The following is an 18,325-nucleotide window of genomic DNA, read 5'->3' as shown; positions in this document are numbered from 1 at the left end:
GCAGGAGTTTGAGACAGCGACCTGGAAGTTAGAGTTGGAGGCAAGCTCTCTTTGTCCAGTTCCTTTATTGGGGGCAGGGCACCCAGAAGAGGCCCTCCGTTCCCCAAACCCAGAGCCAAAAGGGGTTGGCACGCTCCCTCCCAGCCTAGTCCTTGCGTCACTGTCCATGGGCAACTCCTCTGCCCTGCATCTTCAGGCCATGTCAGGTAGAGGTGTCCATCTCAGGGACCTCAGTGGACACTTCTGTGGGCACTGCTAGCCGCCTGGGGGGCACATAGGATCCCATACCCGCTGCCCTCTCCGCCTCTTCCTGACTGTAGGGCTCGACGCTCAGCTGCTTCAGCCTGGGAGAAAGAAAAACAGGAGTTGGGAGATGACAGGTGAAAGCCCTATCTGCTGAGCACCCATCCATCAATCCTCTCCTTACTCCTTCATACCTTTTCTTGTGGTCTTTGGATCGGAAGTGGGTCTTCAGATTGGCGGAATCGATGAAGTACCTCCTGTAGGGATGGAAGTGAGAAGGAGAGTGAGGAGGTGATAGTCTCCCAAGTACACCTATCTCCATAGCCCTAGCTTGTCCCTGACGCCAGGATCCGGGTCTGAGAAACGGGAGGCGGGCGGACCCACGGGTCCCAAGAGAGAAGGCTCTGCACGGCCTGGGGCTTGAACTTCACATCTCCCGGCCGGTACCGCGGACCCTCCTCCGCCCCAGGCCGGGCTCGTCCGGGACTCACGCGCAGGCCAGACAGCGGTGCAGGCCGCCCCCTGGCAGGTCGGGGTCGGGCTGGGCGTCTGGGTCGGGCTGGGGCCGTGCGGGTCCCAGAGGCCGCAGCTCGCGGTGAATCTCATCCAGGTCCGGCCGCCGCCGCTTCGCCTTCATCTGCCGGGCTAGAGAGTGCGCTCGGTGCGCGCCTGTCCGGCGGGAGCGACCCATGGCCAGAAACAGCCCGGCCGGCCAAGGGGCCAGGAGCAGGGCAGTGAGCACACGTGTGAGCGCTTCCGGGCCGATCAGCGACGTCAGGCCACGCAGGGGGGCGAGGCAGGCTCTGCCGGACCGCCTCTGATGACGTCACTCTCGGCCAGCGGCTCGAGCGCCGCCAGGCGGCCGTCGACGTCAGTGACCGAGCTCGGGACGGGTCTCCAAAATGGTGACCACTGAAGTGCATGGCCACGCGGGCCCTAGCTGGGGAAGCGCGGGGTGGTGCGTGCGCCTAGGGGTTTCGGGGCCGTCTTGCTGCCCTGCTCTCCCTGGCCTGACCCAACCAGTATCAGTGCCAACCTCTGCCCCTGTCGTCCCTTCCTGTTTCCCAGACCTTGGACTCCGCGGTGGGGGTGGGATGCTGCATCTCTGGAAACCACTGATAAATGTCTGTGTCATGAATAAATTAGTACATGACTAAGAGTGAATAAGTTTGGAATCCCAGCCCCACAGGGCTTCCCGAGATATCTCCAGTCCCTGAAAAACCCGTCACTTCTCCCGGCTCCCATTATTCCCTTGAATCTCCATCCTCTCTCTGCCCCCAGCCAAATCCATGAAGGGTGTTCCTCCCCAGAGATCGCAGCCCTCAGGCATCCAGATTCCAGAGGGCTCAGTTCCTCTCACAAGTACTTATAGAAGGACCTCTCCATCTTTGCCTCCTTTCTCTAAGCCCTGGGCTCCCAGAGGTGGGCTGGCAGCAAAGGCCTAGGTATTGCATGCTCAGAGTGGGCAGAAGCCTAGAGGGCCTTTCCCCATTCACAGGATCCTGGTGCCTCCCAGGCTGGCCAGAGCCAACTCAGCTGGAAGGGGCCAGAGGAGTTTAGCAATAATTCAGGGGCTCCAGCTCTTTGGAATCTGTTGCCAGGAAACAAGGAGACAGGCACGTGTATCCCTGGGGAGAGGAATCAGTTTCCAGCCCAGACAAAGGAGTGAAATGTAAGCCCAAGGTGCCCACTGGGGGCCTGGGGACCTTCCTGCTCCAGTTCATTGAGGCTGAGTAGGGACAAGGGGTGGAGCCCTGCTGAGGACACAACTGGTGTGACTACAGTCACAGGGGCTCCAGTGTGGGTCCCAGACCTCAGGATTTTGTGAATGGAAGAAGATTTTCCTGGAGCCATGCTAAGAGATAAACAACCTCAAGTACTCCTAGGCCCAAGAAGAAAGCCCTCTCTAGGGCCGGGCGCGGTGGCTCAAGCCTGTAATCCCAGCACTTTGGGAGGCCGAGACGGGCGGATCACGAGGTCAGGAGATCGAGACCATCCTGGCTAACATGGAGAAACCCCGTCTCCACTAAAAAATACAAAAAACTAGCCGGGCGAGGTGGCGGGCGCCTGTAGTCCCAGCTACTCGGGAGGCTGAGGCAGGAGAATGGCGTAAACCCGGGAGGCGGAGCTTGCAGTGAGCTGAGATCTGGCCACTGCACTCCAGCCTGGGCCACAGAGCGAGACTCCGTCTCAAAAAAAAAAAAAAAGAAAGCCTCTCTAGAGACAGATGTCTTCGTTATTCTTGGCCAATATGGGTCAAGACAAGGGGCTAAGGTGGCGGAAGCCTGTTCCCTCCCCCACCCCCCTGACTCCTTTGGATCAGGTTCACCTCCTGGGCACTGTGCCAGCTGGGGAGGCTGGTGCATCTTTAATGAAGTCACTGGATCCCTCAGACAGGCTCTTGGCCTCACCAAGTTCCTAGGGCCAGACTCACTGGTATCCACTGAGCCACCACCTTCCTGTGCTTGGGTGCCAGACCCCTTCCCCCTGCAGCCATGAACCAGGCCTTCTGGAAAACCTACAAGTCCAAAGTGCTACAGACACTGAGTGGGGAATCTGAGGAAGACCTGGCAGAGGAGGTGGGTACCATCCATGCATGCTGGGTGGAGCATATGCAGAGGGGCAGCAGGAATGAGCAGTATGAAGTGGGGCACAGGATAGGCTTGGAGGTGGGGGGGCCACGTTCGTGCAGACAGCACATTCAGGAATGGTAAAGAGCATGGTGCAGCATCAGAAAGCCAGGACATTCAAGAAAACTGAGGAAGAAGAAAAGACTTAGGGACTATGGGAGGAGTGGCCACTGTCTCCAAAGATCTCGAGGCTGCCACATGGAAGAGATTCTTCTAGGACCAGTGGGCAGTAGGCACATGGGCACACTTAGCTGGACACAACTTTCTAATGGGAGCAGAATTAGGAGTGATGTAGTGAGCCTCCTGTTACTAGAGGTAGGGGGAGTGGCGCCTATACTAGAAAGGTCACTGTAGCAGCATCAGATCAAAGCCATACTTAGACCATGTGTTGTTCTGACATTAAAAAAAAGAACAAAAAAACAAAAAAACAGGCTGGGCTAGGCATGGTGGCTCATGCCTGTAATCCTAGCACTTTGGGAGGCCGAGGCGGGTGAACTGCCTGAGCTCAGGAGTTCAAGACCAGCCTGGGCAACACAGTGAAACCTAGTCTCTACTAAAATACAAAAAAAAAAAGTAGCAGACATGGCAGCATGTGCCTGTAATCCCAGCTACTTGGGAGGCTGAGGCAGGAGAATTGCTTGAGCCTGGGAGGCGGAGGTTGCAATGAGCGGAGATTGTACCATTGCACTCCAGCCTGGGTGACGGGGCAAGACTCTGCCTCAAAAAAAAAAACAAAAAACAGGCTGGGTGCAGTGGCTTCCGCCTGTAATACTAGCACTTTGGGAGGTCACAGAGGGTGGATCACCTGAGGTCAGGAGTTGGAGAGCAGCCTGGCTAACATGGCGAAACCCTGCCTCTACTAAAAATACAAAAATTAGCCAGGCATGGTGGCGGGCACCTGTAATCCTGTCTACTCAGGGGCTGAAGCAGGAGGATCACTTGAGCCCAAGATTTTGAGACCGGCCTGGGTGACATAGTGAAACCCTATCTCAACAAAAAAATACAAAAATTAGACAGGCACGGTGGCACCACACCTGTAGTCCCAGCTACTCAGGAGGCTGAGGTGGGTGGATCGCTTGAGCCCAGGGAGGTCAAGGCTCCACTGCACTACAGCCTGTGTGACAGGTGAGACTTTGTCTCACAACAACAATGACAACAGCAAAGTTTCTGAAACCAGGGACAGTCTTATGTCTGGAGGCTGTGATAAGTGGCAGTCACACAATCACAAGAAGTGTGGCAGAGGCAGGAATTGGTTGGGAGGGGCGGAGAATGGTTTGAATGCTTGAATGTCTGGAGAGGTTGGTGTCTAAGGCTGGGCTTGTGCAGAAATGTCGGTGGGTAACTGGTGTGATCAGTGTCTGTGTGGAATCCCCAGTGAAGGTGTATGTGTAGGTGTGAACATTTTGGGCAGCAGTCTATGCCTGCATGCCTCTGTGTAGACATTTGTAGGTGTTATGTTTGTATGGTGTACGTGTTTTGGTATCTGTTTTTGGGTGAAGAGGTTTTGTGTGTTGCGGATGGGCCTCCGTGCAGCTTTCTGTGGTTGTGTAAGTGCACAGGTGTGAACGGTATAACTGTGTGTGTCCTTGTATAGGTACCTCATAACACATACGTCTATGTGCAGATGAAGAGCTGTAGCCATGTGGGGCATGCTCATGTACAGGTGTGTGTCTACATCAGAGTGCATGCCCATGTCCACATGCTTTTGAGTGTATATGGATGTGTCTGTGGTGGGCAAGTATGTGTGCTCAAGGGTGTCTGCAGCTCGGGCCAGTGGCTCACACCTGTAATCCCAGCACTTTGGGAGGCCGAGATGGGCAGATCACTTGAGGCCAGGAGTTCGAGACCAGCCTGGCCAACATGGCAAAACCCCATCTCTATTAAAAATACAAAAAGTAGCAGGGTGGTGGCAGGTGCCTGTAATCCCAGATACTCAGGAGGCTGAGGCAGGAGAATCACTTGAACCCGGAAGGCAGAGGTTGCAGTTAGCTGAGATCGTGCCACTGCACTCCACGGCACTCTGGCCTAGGCAACAGAGCAAGACTCTGACACACACACACACACACACACACACGAGGAAAAAGGTTGTCTGCAGGGATTTACTCTGTAGGTATATCTGTATGCATTCCCATGTGCCCTTGTGGATCTGTGGAGTGTGTGTGTGTTTAGTTCTGTGGTATTTGGGGTGCCTGGTCTGTGTGTACTAGGCTAGCAGTGGAGGAGGGAGATCCCACTCCTCTGCGGCCTCTCTCATACAGTGTGGGGGTCTTGTGTCCCAGAGGGAGAACCCAGCATTAGTGGAGTCTGAGACAGCAGAATCAACCGAGGAGACCTTCAATCCCATGTCACAGCTGGCCCGCCGGGTGAGTCTTCTCCTTTCTTCCACCCCAACCCTGGGCAGCCTGGCAGAGGCTTCTGTGGAGTCCTGGGAGGTTATGCTGGGCCCCTTCCCTGACTCCCAACCCCTTTCCCAGGTTCAGGGGGTCGGGGTGAAAGGCTGGCTGACAATGTCATCTCTGTTTAACAAAGAAGATGAAGATAAGCTGCTACCATCAGAGCCTTGCGCTGACCAGTATGTGTGTGTGTGTTTGTGGTGGTTCTGGAAGGGGCCTGAGGTCCCCCTTCTGCCTGGTCCTTTCCTTCTGGTTTGTTTGTCTTTCTAACCAGTGAGGGCTGGGGAGGGGCAGTCCCAGGCTGTTTGTTTCTCTCAGCAGGAAACAGGCCAAATCAGCGTATCTGGGAGATTAGGGTAAATCTCTGGAGGAATTGACCAGCTGTTGGGATTGAGGTGCTAGAAGGTATTTTATGGGCTCTCTGGACCCATCCGCTTGGGAGGGGCCATCTCTCTAAAATCCAAGAATGGAGAATACCTTTAGGTGTTTGCAACAGGTGATCCAGCTCCAAGGTTCCCAAGTATTGTCTAAACCCTCACCCTCCAAGGAAGCGTGTCACAAACATATTCCTGGACCCTCCTTCAGAGACTCCGATTTCGCCGGTGTGGCAGAGTCTTGGAGATCTAGCCATGTTTTCAGCAAGCCCCACCAGGGCCCCGCAGCATGCTGCTTTGGGAATCACTGTCTTAGAAGGTCTTTGATGCCGAAGATTAGCGGGTGGGACCTGGGACCTCAGTCTCCCTCCTGGCTCCATCTCTGGCACATTTTCCATTTCTGCCTTTTCTCCATCCTGGTCACATCCCCCCTCACCACTGAACCTATTCTTTTCTCCTAGGGTCCCCATGACCCAGCAGCCTCTCCTGCCCCCAGGTTTCCATTCTTTCCCCCTACCCTCACCTCCGGTTCCTTAAGAAACTTCCTGGACTCGAGGCTTCCACTTCAAGCTTCATCACCTCTCTGTGACTGCCCTTCCCCCCAACATCTTCCTACCTCTCTTGAGTCCCCTGCTCTCCCCTAAGGCTCTGACCTAGGCCTTCCTGTTGCTCCACCTTTCTCCCGTGCCCCCAGTCCCCCTTTCCCTTAATGTCAGGACCTGATCCCTCTCCGGGCTCCCTCTCTTTTCCCCAGGGCTTCCCTCAGGTGGGATCTGAACAGCCCCTCCCACTCCCACCTGCTCTCCCAGGGATCCTTCCAGCTTCCCAGACCTGCACACGCCTCCAGCGTCCCTCCTCAGCCACGCCTAAACCCCTGACCTCATTCTCTCCCCAGGGATCCTGATCCCCCTTGCCTCCCTCCACACCCCTCGCCTAATCCCCTGACCCTGTCCCACCCCAGCCCCCTTTCCCAGGGCCTCTGAGCCCTCCCCTTGCCTCCAGGCCCTGACCCGCCTCCATGTCCCGGTCCCCCACTGGTCACCTGACCCCGCTCCTCACCACTGCCCCTGACTCCGCCCGGGTTCCCCCGGCCCCACTAAACTTGTCCCTCGGCCCAGCCTCCTCTCCGATGTTCCTCCCCGGGACCGCTCCACCGCTTGCCTGACCGCGGCCCTCTCCCGCAGCCCTCTGGCGGCGCGACCCCCCTCGCAGGCGGCGGCGGCGGAGGCGCGCGGTCCGGGCTTCTGGGACGCGTTTGCCAGCAGGTGGCAGCAGCAGCAGGCGGCGGCGTCGTCCATGCTGCGTGGCACCGAGCCCACTCTGGAGCCGGACCCCGAACCCGCGGACGAGGCCGCCGAGCGCCCCGAGTCGCAGGAGGCCGAGCCGGTGGCCGGCTTCAAGTGGGGCTTCCTCACTCACAAACTGGCCGAGATGAGGGTGAAGGCCGCGCCCAAGGGCGACTAGCGGGCTGGCCGAACCCGGCGCCCGCTGCTCCCACCCCTGATAAAAACCCTGGCCCGACAGTCTGTGTGACCGCGTGCTTTTGTCCAGACATCCAGAAAGACTGCTTTTGCGGGGGGCGACCTCCGGCGGGGTCCAACTGGAGCTCACCAAACATACAAGGCGAAAATGACCAGAGTCAGCCCGTATATCAGGATGGGTTTTTTATTTAAGGTACAACTTTCCAGGAAGTTGGGGAGCTCCAGAGGACTGCGTCCATCGCCCTCTCCAGCCTCATTTAATTCAACAAACTGCCTGTGGCTCTACTATGTACGCCGTCCCAGTACTAGGAAAAGCTCAAAGATTAACTAGAGAACCCAGACTACCAGCGGGTCCCACAAAAGGTGACAAATTGAGGCCCAAAAACAGGGCTGCACTTGGGAGCTCAGAGCAGGTGAGGCTGACTGGGGCATTCAGGAAGGCTTCCTGGAGGAGAATATATGTTATCTCCGAGAAGGAAGAGTAGAGAGAAAAGGAATGGCAACCCAGTCTGAGGAAGGAGGCGCATGAAGGAAGAAAGCTGGGAGGTGGGAACCTGTGATGAAAATAGGCGATCTTGTGTGTCCTTGCAGGAAAGGGAGGCAGTGGCAGGAGCCTGCGAGCTGGCAGAAAAGGTTCCCTTCTTTTCTTTTTTTATTTTTACTTATTTTTATTTTTTGAGACGGAGTCTCCCCCTGTCGCCCAGGCTGGAGTGCAATGGCTCCATCTCGGCTCACTGCAACCTCTGCCTCCGGGTTCAAGCGATTCTCCTGCCTCAGCCTCCGGAGTAGCTGGGATTACAGGCACACACTCCACGCTCAGCTAATTTTTGTATTTTTAGTAGAGACGGGGGTTTCACCATGTTGGCCGGGCTGGTCTCCAACTCCTGACCTCGTGATCCGCCCTCCTCGGCCTCCCAAAGTGCTGGGATTACAGGCGTGAGCCACCGAGCCCCGCCCGGTTCCCTTCTTTTCGTGTCCGAAAGGTTGGATCCTCCACATCTCAGCCCTTTATACCCAGTGACCACAACCGGGGCAGCAAAACTCCGGGAATGGGGGCCTTTTAGGAACTGGTGGAGCCCAGATTTCTGGAGCAGACGCCCCCTCAGACTCCCAAAGCGCGTTATTCCCAGCTCTAGTTTGGATCGACCTGGAGGCCAGTGGAGATCACAACCGTGTTAGTACTCATTCGGTAGAAGTCACAGCAGTTACCGTTTATTGAGCACTTTCTATATGCTGGATACTTTGCCATGCGCATGACAACTATTTTGAAATACTTGTATCCCCTACTCCTCCCTCCTTAATAACCGAGGGGTGCCGCTGCATCCAGGGAGGTCAAGTGCTTGCCCAGGGTCACACAGTCAGCCGGGAGCACACACTTCAAAACCCACGCGCTTAACCACGAAAACCCGTTTGCCTCCTTCCTCAGCTCCCCATTTAAATAACGTTTTAACTTTATTCAGCAGGTTTGTTCATCTCCCACCCCAATCGTGACTCCCCAGACCTGGCCTCCACAAGGACCACGAGGCCTCTCCCTCCCGCTTCGCCGCGGGCGCAGGGAAGGGCCTTCGGCAACAACTTGTCCCACTTCCCCAAGGTTCAGACGCGAAACTGAGTTCCAGAGGGAAGGGCTTACGCAAAGGCACCCAGCGCGCCAGAAGCAGGGTATTCCTGTCCGTACCCGGGGCCAGCCCCGCGCTTGGCACTCCTTGGGAAGCCGGCTCCGGAGCCGCGGCGGTCACACCTCGGACTCGCGCGCCAGTCCGCGGGCGCGCTGGCAGCCGTACAGCCACTGGATGACGCGCGCATTGCGCTCCACCACCGACACCGGAGGGCGCCCGTCCCGCGCCGAGGCGGCTGCCTCCGAGCCGCCGCCGCCGCCCGCGCCGTCCGGGCTGTCCACGCCCCTGTCGCTGGATGTCCAGTCGCTGGCGTCCCCGGAGCCGGGCGGCGGCGAAGTTCCGGCCTGCGGGCTAGCGTCGGCCCCCCAGCTCTGCGGGGAGAAGCGCTCTGCACCCAGCACCTCCACCAGCGCGCGCTCCAGGCCGCAGTAGTTGAAGAAGCGCTCCTTCTCCGACAGGGGCAGTGAGCACGTGGGACACAGCGCCCGCTTTCCCGCCGCTTCCGGGGCATCTTGGGGCGCGGCCCAACCTCCTGAAGACGCAGGTCGCTCTGTGGAGGCCGGGCTGCTCGGGGCAGCGTCCCGCGGGGCACCCAGAAAGAGGCGCCGCACCAGCCCCTGGCCCTTGGCGTTCTCTTTGTTCACCGAAGCCTTGCAGTCCCGCTTCTGGCGGTAGAAGATGAGCGAGTCAGGCCTCGGCAGCCGCCTGCCACTTCCCCGGCGGGCCGGCCTGGGCGTCCTGGGCGATGCAGGGGGCCCCAGCTCGTTGCAGGGGTGCGGCGTGAGCGGCCCAGGACTCCCACGCAGGGCTGGCTCCTGTCGCCTAGCTATCACCTGGTGCGTCTTGACATACTTGGCTTTGTCGGCTTCCAACCTCTCCACAGCGCTGGGGGTCCGTCCTCTGGACGGGGTGGAGGGAGGGGCCAGGAGCATCTTAGCAGAGCTGTTCAGGACAGTGCCGCATAAGTAGCCAGCCAGGGGGCCAAGAGCAATTGACTTGGGCTCTCACAGACCTGCAGGGAGAGAGGAAGGTCAGGGGAAGGGTAGGAAATGCCCTGGTCCTCCCCTGCCGGCATTCCTTAGTATAGGATCAGTCAGCCACCCTCTCCCATCCAGGTTAGCCGGTGCCACGTTCAGGGAGCAGGGGCTCAGGCCATCCCCTTTCCCTGTCCTTCAGAGACACTGAGCGGGGTCTCTCTGGCCACTCAGAAACATATGCCCCTTTGAAGGTGCCCCAATCTGGCCACAGGGCCATGCGAGCAGGCCTCAGCAAGCAGGACACTTGGAAAAGGAAACCCGGCCCAATTCCCGAAAGTGGCTTCAACCGGAAAAAATACCTCTTCCCAACCCAGCAGCTTTGAGCCCAAGACAAGGAGGCTCTCAGCCACAGGCTGGCTCCAGCAGGGCCCACCCTTCCCGCCCCCAAACACCGAGGTCAGGGATATAACCACAGGGTAGGAATCTCCAGTAATTGCAGCCAACTGCCCTGCCCAGGCCCAGCAAGGCCATCAGGGCAGGAGAGGGAGGTGGTCCCCAGGCCCTATCAGCTACTGCCAGCTACTCTGCCACTGCCAAGGCGATCGCAGAATGCCAAACTGTAAACATCACCTTGTTTAACCTTTGCATTTCCATTTCATGAGGAGGAAATTGGCCTGGAGAGGAGGGGGCATTGCTCAGGTCCTATTGAGAGTTAGGAGTCAGGACTGGAACCCAGGTTTCTTGCCTTGCAGTTCAGATTGGATCTCTCATTTGCGTATTACAACTTCCTACTGAGGCGGGGCGCGATGGCTCACGCCTGTAATCCAATCCCAGCACTTTGGGAGGCGAGTTGGGTGGATCACCTTAGGTGAGGAGTTCCAGACCAGCCTAGCCAACATGGTGAAACCCCGTCTCTACTGAAAATACAAAAATTAGCCAGGCGTGGCAGCGTGCACCTGTAATCCCAGCTACTTGGGAAGCTGAGGCAGGAAAATCACTTGAACCTGGGGGGTGGAGGTTGCAGTGAGCCAAGATCACACGCCACTGCACTCCAGCCTGGGCGACAGAGCGAGACTCTATCTCAAAAAAAAAAAAAAAAAGAAAAGAAAAAGAAAAAAAAAAACTCACTGATATTTTGCATGTATTCCTGCTGCTATAAAACCAAGCAATTTCCGTTAGAAATGGGCCCCCTGCCTCACCAAAAAGTTCCTTCCACTAATTCTTCCTAATAACCTGCACTCCCACTCCCAGAAATTTGCCCTCAGGGTCCTTGTCCCCTTTTTATCCTAAGACCTCATGACCCTTTTCCACCTCCTTTCTGCTGGGGCAAGGGGCGAGGAGAGGTTGTAAATCAAGAGCTGACAGTTCTCTTGGCAGTAACAGAATGGGCCACCCACATGGCCCTGCACACCCGACCCCACCCCTATCTCCCCCTACTCCCCCTGAGTCCTGAAGGCTGAGGGACCTTGGATCTGGGGACAACAAAGGAACAGAATTTTTTTTTTTTTTTTTTTTGAGACGGAGTCATGCTCTGTCGCCCAGGCTGGAGTGCAGTGGCCGGATCTCACCTCACTGCAAGCTCCGCCTCCCGGGTACACACCATTCTCCTGCCTCAGCCTCCCAAGTAGCTGGGACTACAGGCGCCCACCACTTCGCCCGGCTAGTTTTTTGTATTTTTTTAGTAGAGACGGGGTTTCACCGTGTTAGCCAGGATGGTCTCGATCTCCTGACCTCGTGATCCGCCCGTCTCGGCCTCCCAAAGTGCTGGGATTACAGGCTTGAGCCACCGTGCCCGGCCAAAGGAACAGAATTAACTAGGGAAGTGGGGAAGGGGTCTGTGAGAGGCCTTGGGACAGGGACCCTGCCAGGCCCAGCCCACCCCTTCACCCAGCACCTAGTGTGTAGTCAGTCTGCCCATGGGTAGTTGAGGCCTGGGAACCAAGGGGAGTCTGGCAGTGTCTCCCTCCCTGTCTCCCAGGGAGTCTCCTGGGCAGTGGGTCGGATTCCAAAGTCCCAGGAAGGCACTGCTTGTCTGACCCCATGGGTGCCCTCTGTCCTCTCCTCTTCTCCCCATCCCTGAGCAGGGAGACTATAAAAAGTCCCTAATCACAAGGACCAAAATAGTCTGTCATCCACAGCCTCTTCCCTGCCTTCCGGGCTAGCCTGGAGGCTGGACCTCAGACATCCCGCCCTAGAAGCCTGGCAGGCAGTCTCGGGCCCTCCATTCCTTTGCCTGCCTTCTCCCTGTCCTGAAGCTTGTGCTCCCAACTCTGCCCAAGGCTTCTGCTCTGGGAATGGGCCATCTTTCAGGCTCACTAGTTTGGTACCAGTCTCCCTGCCCTCAGGCCCCTGGGTTCCTTCCTACCAGAGCCCTGGGCTCAGGGTACACTCACCTCTGCATGGGAGGCCTAATTGCAGGGGTCCTTGGGCAGGTCCAGACTGAGGGCAGGAGTGGACAGCAGGGACTAGAAGTAACTTTGGTGGCAGCCAAACCTCACTCTCCACAGGAAAAGCAGAGAGTCTCCAACCCCCGCCCCCCAAATTAACCCTCGCCTTCCTGAGGCAGATCCTGGCCTCCATTAACTCTTTCCTGATCACAGTCTCTGCGCTGAGGAGACCTGTGAACCAAGTCCAGCTCCCTTTATTTTACAGATGATCAAACAGTCCCTGCCGGGTTAGGTGATTGGCTGTGGAAGCACCGTGAGCTTGGGCAGAGCCAGGACTCCAAACAAGGCCTCCTGATCCCTAGGCTTCCTCCAAAGGCCTGGGGTGGGGGCTCCGTATGTGGGGTCAGCCCCCTCCCTGGGCTGTGGCAGATGCTCTGACAGTCTGAATGGGAAGGCAGAACAGGGTTCTAGTCGACTTGCTTTTTTCCCTCTGTAGCAGGCTGAGACCTGTCCTGGTCTGGGTGCTGGGTGGTGTCAAGCCTGCTTTCCCTAGGGGTGAGGCCAGGAATCTGCAGCCTAAGGGTAGGGGCATTGGTGCTGTAGATGTGCAGGTGAGCCTGTGGCGGCAAGTCTTGGCATGAAGGTGACCCTGGAGCCCACTGGAGCTGCCTCTGCCCAAAGTCCTCTTATGGCAGATGGGATTACCTGGGAAGACAGTGATGAGGGGCTGATTCCAGGGCCAAGCCCAGGTCCTTCGGCCCGCTTCCTTCTCTGCCTACACTTGGAGCCACTTAGAGCTTCTTCCATCAGAGTTTCTTCTCTGACACATTATGTCTTAAGGTGAAACCCTGCCTCATAGGAGAGCTCCTCCCCTTTCCCCAGCAGGCAAACTAAACTCTCCAGCCCAGACAAAGACCAGTGCCCAGGCCAAAGGATCCTTGCCCCTCTTGGCTGGCCACCTTCCCCAAGTCCCTCCTCCTCCTTTCTAGCCCTCTTTCATGTTTGCAAAGCACATTCCCATCTGTGCTCTCTGATCTCCTTTGACGGCCCCCCAACAAGGACCCTAGACAGGGGTCCAGCAGGAATGACCCCCCCCCACTTAATGAGTAAGGAAACAGGAGCTGAGAAGGGAGAGAGATGCCCAAAGCCCAGCCCTAAATCCACGCTTGGAACTGTACCCTCTGCCTGTCAAGTCAGTGATGGGTCTGAAAACCCAAGGCCCATCTCCTGATAAGAGGTTTTTACTGCCTAAAGGGGGGATTTTGTTTTGGGGATTTTGTTGGTGATAGTTCCATATTGTGTTGTTATAGCACTTTTCAAAATGCTATCAGCTACATGGTCATAACCCCATGACAATCTTTGGGGGAGGTTTTATTATTTTTCACACTTACGGCTGAAGAGACTGAGGCTCAGAGAGGAGAAATGACTTATCCAAGCTCACCGAATTAGGAATAATAGTTAGAGTCTTGCTCTGACACCCAGGCTGGAGTGCAGTGGCGTGATCTTGGCTCACTGCAACCTCCGCCTTCCGGGTTCAAGCGATTCTCCTGCCTCAGCCTCCCGAGTAGCTGAGATTACAGGCGAATGCCAGCACGCCTGGCTACTTTTGTGTTTTTAGTAGAGATGGGGTTTCACCATGTTGGTCAGGCTGGTCTTGAACTTCTGACCTTGCGATCCGCCTGCCTTGGCCTCCCAAAGTGCTGGAAGTACAGGTGTGAGCCACTGCGCCCGGCCAATAGCTAACTTTTATTGAGAGATTAATATATGTTAGGGGCCATTCTAAGTACTTCACATAAGGATTAACATATTTAATCCTCAAAACAACCCAATGGAATGGCACTTTCGGGCCGGGCACAGTGGCTCACACTTGTAATTCCAGCACTTTGGGAGGCAGAGGCGGGCCGGTCACTTGAGGTCAGGAGCTGGAGACCAGCCTGGCCAATATGGCAAAACCCTGTCTCTACTAAAAACACAAAAATCAGTGGTGCACTCCTGTAGTCTCAGCTACTTGGGAGGCTGAGGCAGGAGAATCACTTGAACCCAGGAGGCAGGTTGCAGTAAGCCAAGATCACACCACTACACTCCAGCCTGGGTGACAAGGCTGCAAAAACGAAAAAAAAAAAAAAAGTCACTTTAATTCTCCTAACTTTCTAGATGAAGGCTGGGGGTGCCAGCTTGGCTCTGAGATCTGGTCAGGAAAGGGTTAAGCATGGGAGGTGGGCAGGGCCCAGCTGGGATGCTGTCAATGGCAGGAAACCTGGCCCGCCGCCTGGGGGGAGGATGGGGCTGTTGTGTCTGACTCTGCAACCCCCATCCCTTTGGTCTTAAAGGAGCATCCAGGTTGGGTGGTAGGACCGGTAGGGGCCCCTTCACAGCTCCCTTCTAGGGATCGAGAACAGATGCTAGACCACAGAAAGAGGGGAGTCGGGGTGCAATGCAGGTGTGACCCTGGGGCAGCTCTGTTCTGACAGGGGCGACTCGGTCCTCCACGCCAGAGCCCTCAATTGGAAGTGCCCCCACCTCTGCTCGGGAGGGTTTGGTCAGGGAGGGGAGACAGCCCCAGCTCTGGGAGCCCCCAGTGAGACAGAAGTGGCACAGCTCTGCCCTCAGGGATCTCTGGTTGGGGGCTAGGGGAGGGCTAAGCAGCCGTGCTTTCAGGAGCTCCCAGTGTTAGGGCAATAGACCCCTGCCCTGATGCCAATGGACAGAATCCTGGGAGACAGGCACAGACACTCTACCCCATGGGCAGAGCAGGGTCAGGGAGGAGAGGTCGAATTGGATCGGCTTTTTGGGTGAAGGGGCCCTGAAAAAGTCAGCAGAGGAGAGGGGAGGCGGGGGCGGATGAGAGGATGAGGTGGGCTGCATCTGTCTGGCCTCGGCTCCCAGCCACCCTCGTCGGGAACCGGACCGTCCCTGTTTCTGGTTGTGGGTCCCCAGGGACTGCCTTAAAGTGGCTCTTTCCAGCCCTAGAGCCAGGACCTCAGGCAAGGGGGAAGCGAGTCTGCGGGGGGTGTTTCCTTCCTACTTCCGACCTCATTCCCAGATCACCTTGAGGATGGAGATCGGGAATGGGCCTGAGTCAGAAAGTCTCCTTCCAGGAGAGGGTGGTGGGAGGATGGGGAGCAGCTCTGGTCAGTGTCGGGAATAACCAGCCAGGTCAGGGAGGCCTTCAGGTCCAGTCTCACATCCCACGTCCACATTGTCACTTAGGAAATGTGTGTCACCCCCCTCACTAGCTGGCTACAGCCCCCTCCACACCTCAGTCCTGCCTTTGATTCCAGCCCTAGTCTACCTCTCGCTGGCTGTGTGGTCTTGAGCAAGAACTTAACCTCGCTGAGTTTCCTTCTGTGTCAGGCGGGAATGGTGAGAACCAGCTCCCATGCGGCTTGGAGATGCAGGGAAGTGGGGCCTGCAACTGCAAGGTACAAGTTAGATGAATCTGACTTCAGTTTTTGCCCATCACCAATGCCTTCCTACACCTCTGGCCTACATCTCTTTTCCTAATCCCACAGTCTTGCTCACAGCGGCCAGCAGCTAATCACTGGGAACACCTGCACTGTGCCATGGGATCCGCAGATGGATCTGATGTGGTTTCACTCTCAGGTGGTGGCAGAGGCAGGAAGCTTCACCATGATTGGTGAGAGACCAGTGCTGCTGCAACCAAGATGAACACAGCAGAGGGGGTGGTGATCTCTTCCGCCCAGGGTGGGGTGGGAAACTTCAAAGAGGAGGGGTATCTGAGCCCTACTGGGAAGGGATTTTTGACTGGGTTAGGAGTGGGGGAGAAGGAGAGAATGTTGGGCCGAGAGCACTGCAGGCGCCAGGTCTCAGTGACGGTAAGAGGCCAGGGAAGGGTCGCAGAGAGTGAGAAAGCGAGGAGAGCGAGAGAAGGTGGGAGGGCGTAGGAGAAAAGAGGGGATGCAGAGAAGGGATGGGGTTTGTGAGTAGATGGGTAGGCGCAGACTGAGAGAAGGTGCGCAAGGGGACTTAGAGAAAACATGGGAGCTCAGGGAAGGGACTGGGGTTTCTTGAAAGGAGAGCTAGGGAGAGGGTAGGGGCATCTGCCAGGCCCCAAGGCCACAGGAGAAGCCCCCCACAGAGATTAGAGCAGCCGTCCTCTAACTCAGGGCTTTCCGTTTTGGAAAGAATCTCAGCCACAACAATAGCCTGGCCCCAGTGCCTGGGCTCCCTCTGAGGGGTGTGGCCTCTGGGCAGAGCCAGGCCCCACACTCACCACCCATGCATGACTCACGGAGGAGGGAGCAGGGGGAGAATGGGAAGGAAGATGCCATTAACCTTTTTTTTTCTCTTTTCTTTTCTTTTTCTTTCTTTCTTTTTTTTTAGGCCAAGTCTTGCTCTGTTGCCCAAACTGGAGTGCAGTAGTGTGATCACGGCTCGCTGCAGCCTCGACCTCCCAGGCTTGAGTGATCCTCTTGTCTTAGACTCCGAAGTAACTGGGACCACAGGTGTGCAACATCACACACAAATCATTTTTGTATTTTTTGTAGAGATGGGGTTTCGCCATGTTGGCCAGGCTGGTCTCGAACTCCTGGTCTCAAGTGATACTCCCACCTCGGCCTTCCAAAGTGCTGGGATTAAAGGCATAAGCCACTGAGCCCAGCCTAAGCATTTTTTTTTTCCTGAGTAATTATATGTTGCTAGTGAACAAAGTGAATAAGATAAGATTTCTGCTCTCACGGAGTCTCCAGCATAGTGTCAGAATAACAAAACCAACTGCATTTACTGTTCCCTATATACTAGGCACTATGCCAATGCTTCACACTCAGTGCCCCACTGACTTCTTCCAGAATCCTATGTGAAATGGTGGGTGTTATTACTAGCTCACTTTTATAGATGAGGAAACAGAGGCACAGAGAGGTAGAATAACTCACCCACAGTCACACAGCTTGCAGATGGTAGAGCTGGGGCTTTAACCTTGGGGAACAGCTGTCCGCCCCATGTGGCTTAAGCAGGGCTAGAGCAAATCTGTTCTCACTGCCTGCTGGCCTCCCTGCCTTGCTTGCTCTGTCTTCTGGACCGAGGCAAGGATGGGCATGAACACAGTCCCAACTGCCATTCTCGTCATCTCCACCTCAGCCACCACCTCTCCACCTCCACCATCTCACCTTCCACATACATGTCTTCATCACAGTTCCTTTAGATTGGGTACAAGGAACAAAAAACATCTCATCTAGACTAAGTAAAATAAGGGAACACATGGAAAAGAAACAGGGTTTCTCACAGAATGAGTTGGCAAGAAATCTATCCTCCTCCTACCCTGACAATATATATCTTCATAATGACAACATTGAAAAATATGACCAGGTGCGGGGGCTCACACCTGTAATCACAGCCCTTTGGGAGGTGGAGGAGGGAGGATCCCTTGAGCCCAGGAGTTCGAGACCAGCCTGCCAACATAGGGAGACCCATCTCTACAAATAATAATAAAACATATCAGCCAGGCATAGAGGTGTGCACACCTGTAGTCCCAGCTACTTGGGAAGCTGAAGTGGGAGGATCACCTGAGCCTGGCAGATCAAGCCTGCAGTGAGCTATGATCATGCCACTGCACTCTAGCCTGGGTGACAGAGCAAGACCCTAACTCAAAGAAAAAAACAACTATTTTTAAATTTTTTGAAACAGAGAGAGTTGACAAAATGTCAAAGGTGACTGGATTTAATTAGTATTGAACACATATGGGTGTTCTGTTAAAGGGCATAGTGTTGAATGAGTAAGAAAACAAAGATGCGTATAAGATATAAATTGTATGTTTATCCTGTAAAATTTATTTTCTTGTCTTGATTGCAGCAAAATTAATAATTGTGTTGCTGTAATCAAGTCTCACAGAATTTGTATTCTACTGACAGTAATGCCTAATTAGACAACCTCTCCTATATCTGTGTTGGGGTGTTTTTTGTTTTTTTTTTCTTTTTTAGTTTCAGTTTACAGAAACATTGCTCTGCTGAGATATTCGCAACTAGAAATCAAAATAAAGGGTGGGCGCAGTGGCTCACACCTGTAATTCCAGCACTTTGGGAGGCTGAGGCAGGTGGATCACTTGAGTTTGAGACCAGCATGGCCAACATGGCGAAATCCCATCTCTACTAAAAATACAAAAATTAGTCAGACGTGGTGACACACACCTATAGTCCCAGCTACTCCTGAGACTGAGGCAGGAGAATTGCTTGAACCCGGGAGGTGGGGGTTGCAGTGAGCTGAGA

The 18,325-nt window shown here is 55.5% G+C and overlaps 3 protein-coding genes across 3 annotated transcripts; 1 reads left to right on the top strand and 2 right to left on the bottom strand.

Annotated features, from left to right (window-relative positions):
- Nucleotides 1–46: 46 nt before the first annotated feature.
- On the bottom strand, nt 47–1,511 carry ZNF593 (zinc finger protein 593). The gene is made up of 3 exons (XM_003891381.5): nt 735–1,511; nt 438–500; nt 47–344 (listed from the first exon to the last, which is right to left on the bottom strand). The coding sequence occupies exons 1-3, from the start codon at nt 932–934 to the stop codon at nt 203–205; spliced, it is 405 nt and encodes a 134-aa protein (XP_003891430.2). The 5' UTR covers nt 935–1,511; the 3' UTR covers nt 47–202.
- Nucleotides 1,512–2,493: 982 nt separating this feature from the next.
- Nucleotides 2,494–7,108, top strand: C1H1orf232 (chromosome 1 C1orf232 homolog). Its single transcript, XM_031665766.1, has 4 exons — nt 2,494–2,822; nt 5,153–5,236; nt 5,348–5,445; nt 6,825–7,108. The coding sequence occupies exons 1-4, from the start codon at nt 2,739–2,741 to the stop codon at nt 7,102–7,104; spliced, it is 546 nt and encodes a 181-aa protein (XP_031521626.1). The 5' UTR covers nt 2,494–2,738; the 3' UTR covers nt 7,105–7,108.
- Nucleotides 7,109–8,311: 1,203 nt separating this feature from the next.
- On the bottom strand, nt 8,312–13,662 carry FAM110D (family with sequence similarity 110 member D). The gene is made up of 2 exons (XM_031665764.1): nt 12,111–13,662; nt 8,312–9,752 (listed from the first exon to the last, which is right to left on the bottom strand). Exon 2 carries the CDS (start codon nt 9,670–9,672, stop codon nt 8,857–8,859), a length of 816 nt encoding a protein of 271 aa, XP_031521624.1. The 5' UTR covers nt 9,673–9,752; nt 12,111–13,662; the 3' UTR covers nt 8,312–8,856.
- Nucleotides 13,663–18,325: the final 4,663 nt, after the last annotated feature.

This window comes from Papio anubis, chromosome 1, assembly GCF_008728515.1.
Source record: "Papio anubis isolate 15944 chromosome 1, Panubis1.0, whole genome shotgun sequence".
NCBI classification, from domain to species: domain Eukaryota; kingdom Metazoa; phylum Chordata; class Mammalia; order Primates; family Cercopithecidae; genus Papio; species Papio anubis.
This window is presented reverse-complemented; position numbering and strand designations above follow the sequence as displayed.

Coding starts and splice junctions, on each gene's coding strand:
- ZNF593 (XM_003891381.5), bottom strand. CDS start 934: ATGGGTCGCTCCCGCCGGACAGGCGCGCACCGAGCGCACTCTCTAGCC. Junction 501..734: donor CACCGCTGTCTGGCCTGCGC/GTGAGTCCCGGA, acceptor CCATCCCTACAG/GAGGTACTTCATCGATTCCG. Junction 345..437: donor TCCAAAGACCACAAGAAAAG/GTATGAAGGAGT, acceptor TCTTTCTCCCAG/GCTGAAGCAGCTGAGCGTCG.
- FAM110D (XM_031665764.1), bottom strand. CDS start 9,672: ATGCTCCTGGCCCCTCCCTCCACCCCGTCCAGAGGACGGACCCCCAGC.
- C1H1orf232 (XM_031665766.1), top strand. CDS start 2,739: ATGAACCAGGCCTTCTGGAAAACCTACAAGTCCAAAGTGCTACAGACA. Junction 2,823..5,152: donor AGGAAGACCTGGCAGAGGAG/GTGGGTACCATC, acceptor CTTGTGTCCCAG/AGGGAGAACCCAGCATTAGT. Junction 5,237..5,347: donor TGTCACAGCTGGCCCGCCGG/GTGAGTCTTCTC, acceptor CCCCTTTCCCAG/GTTCAGGGGGTCGGGGTGAA.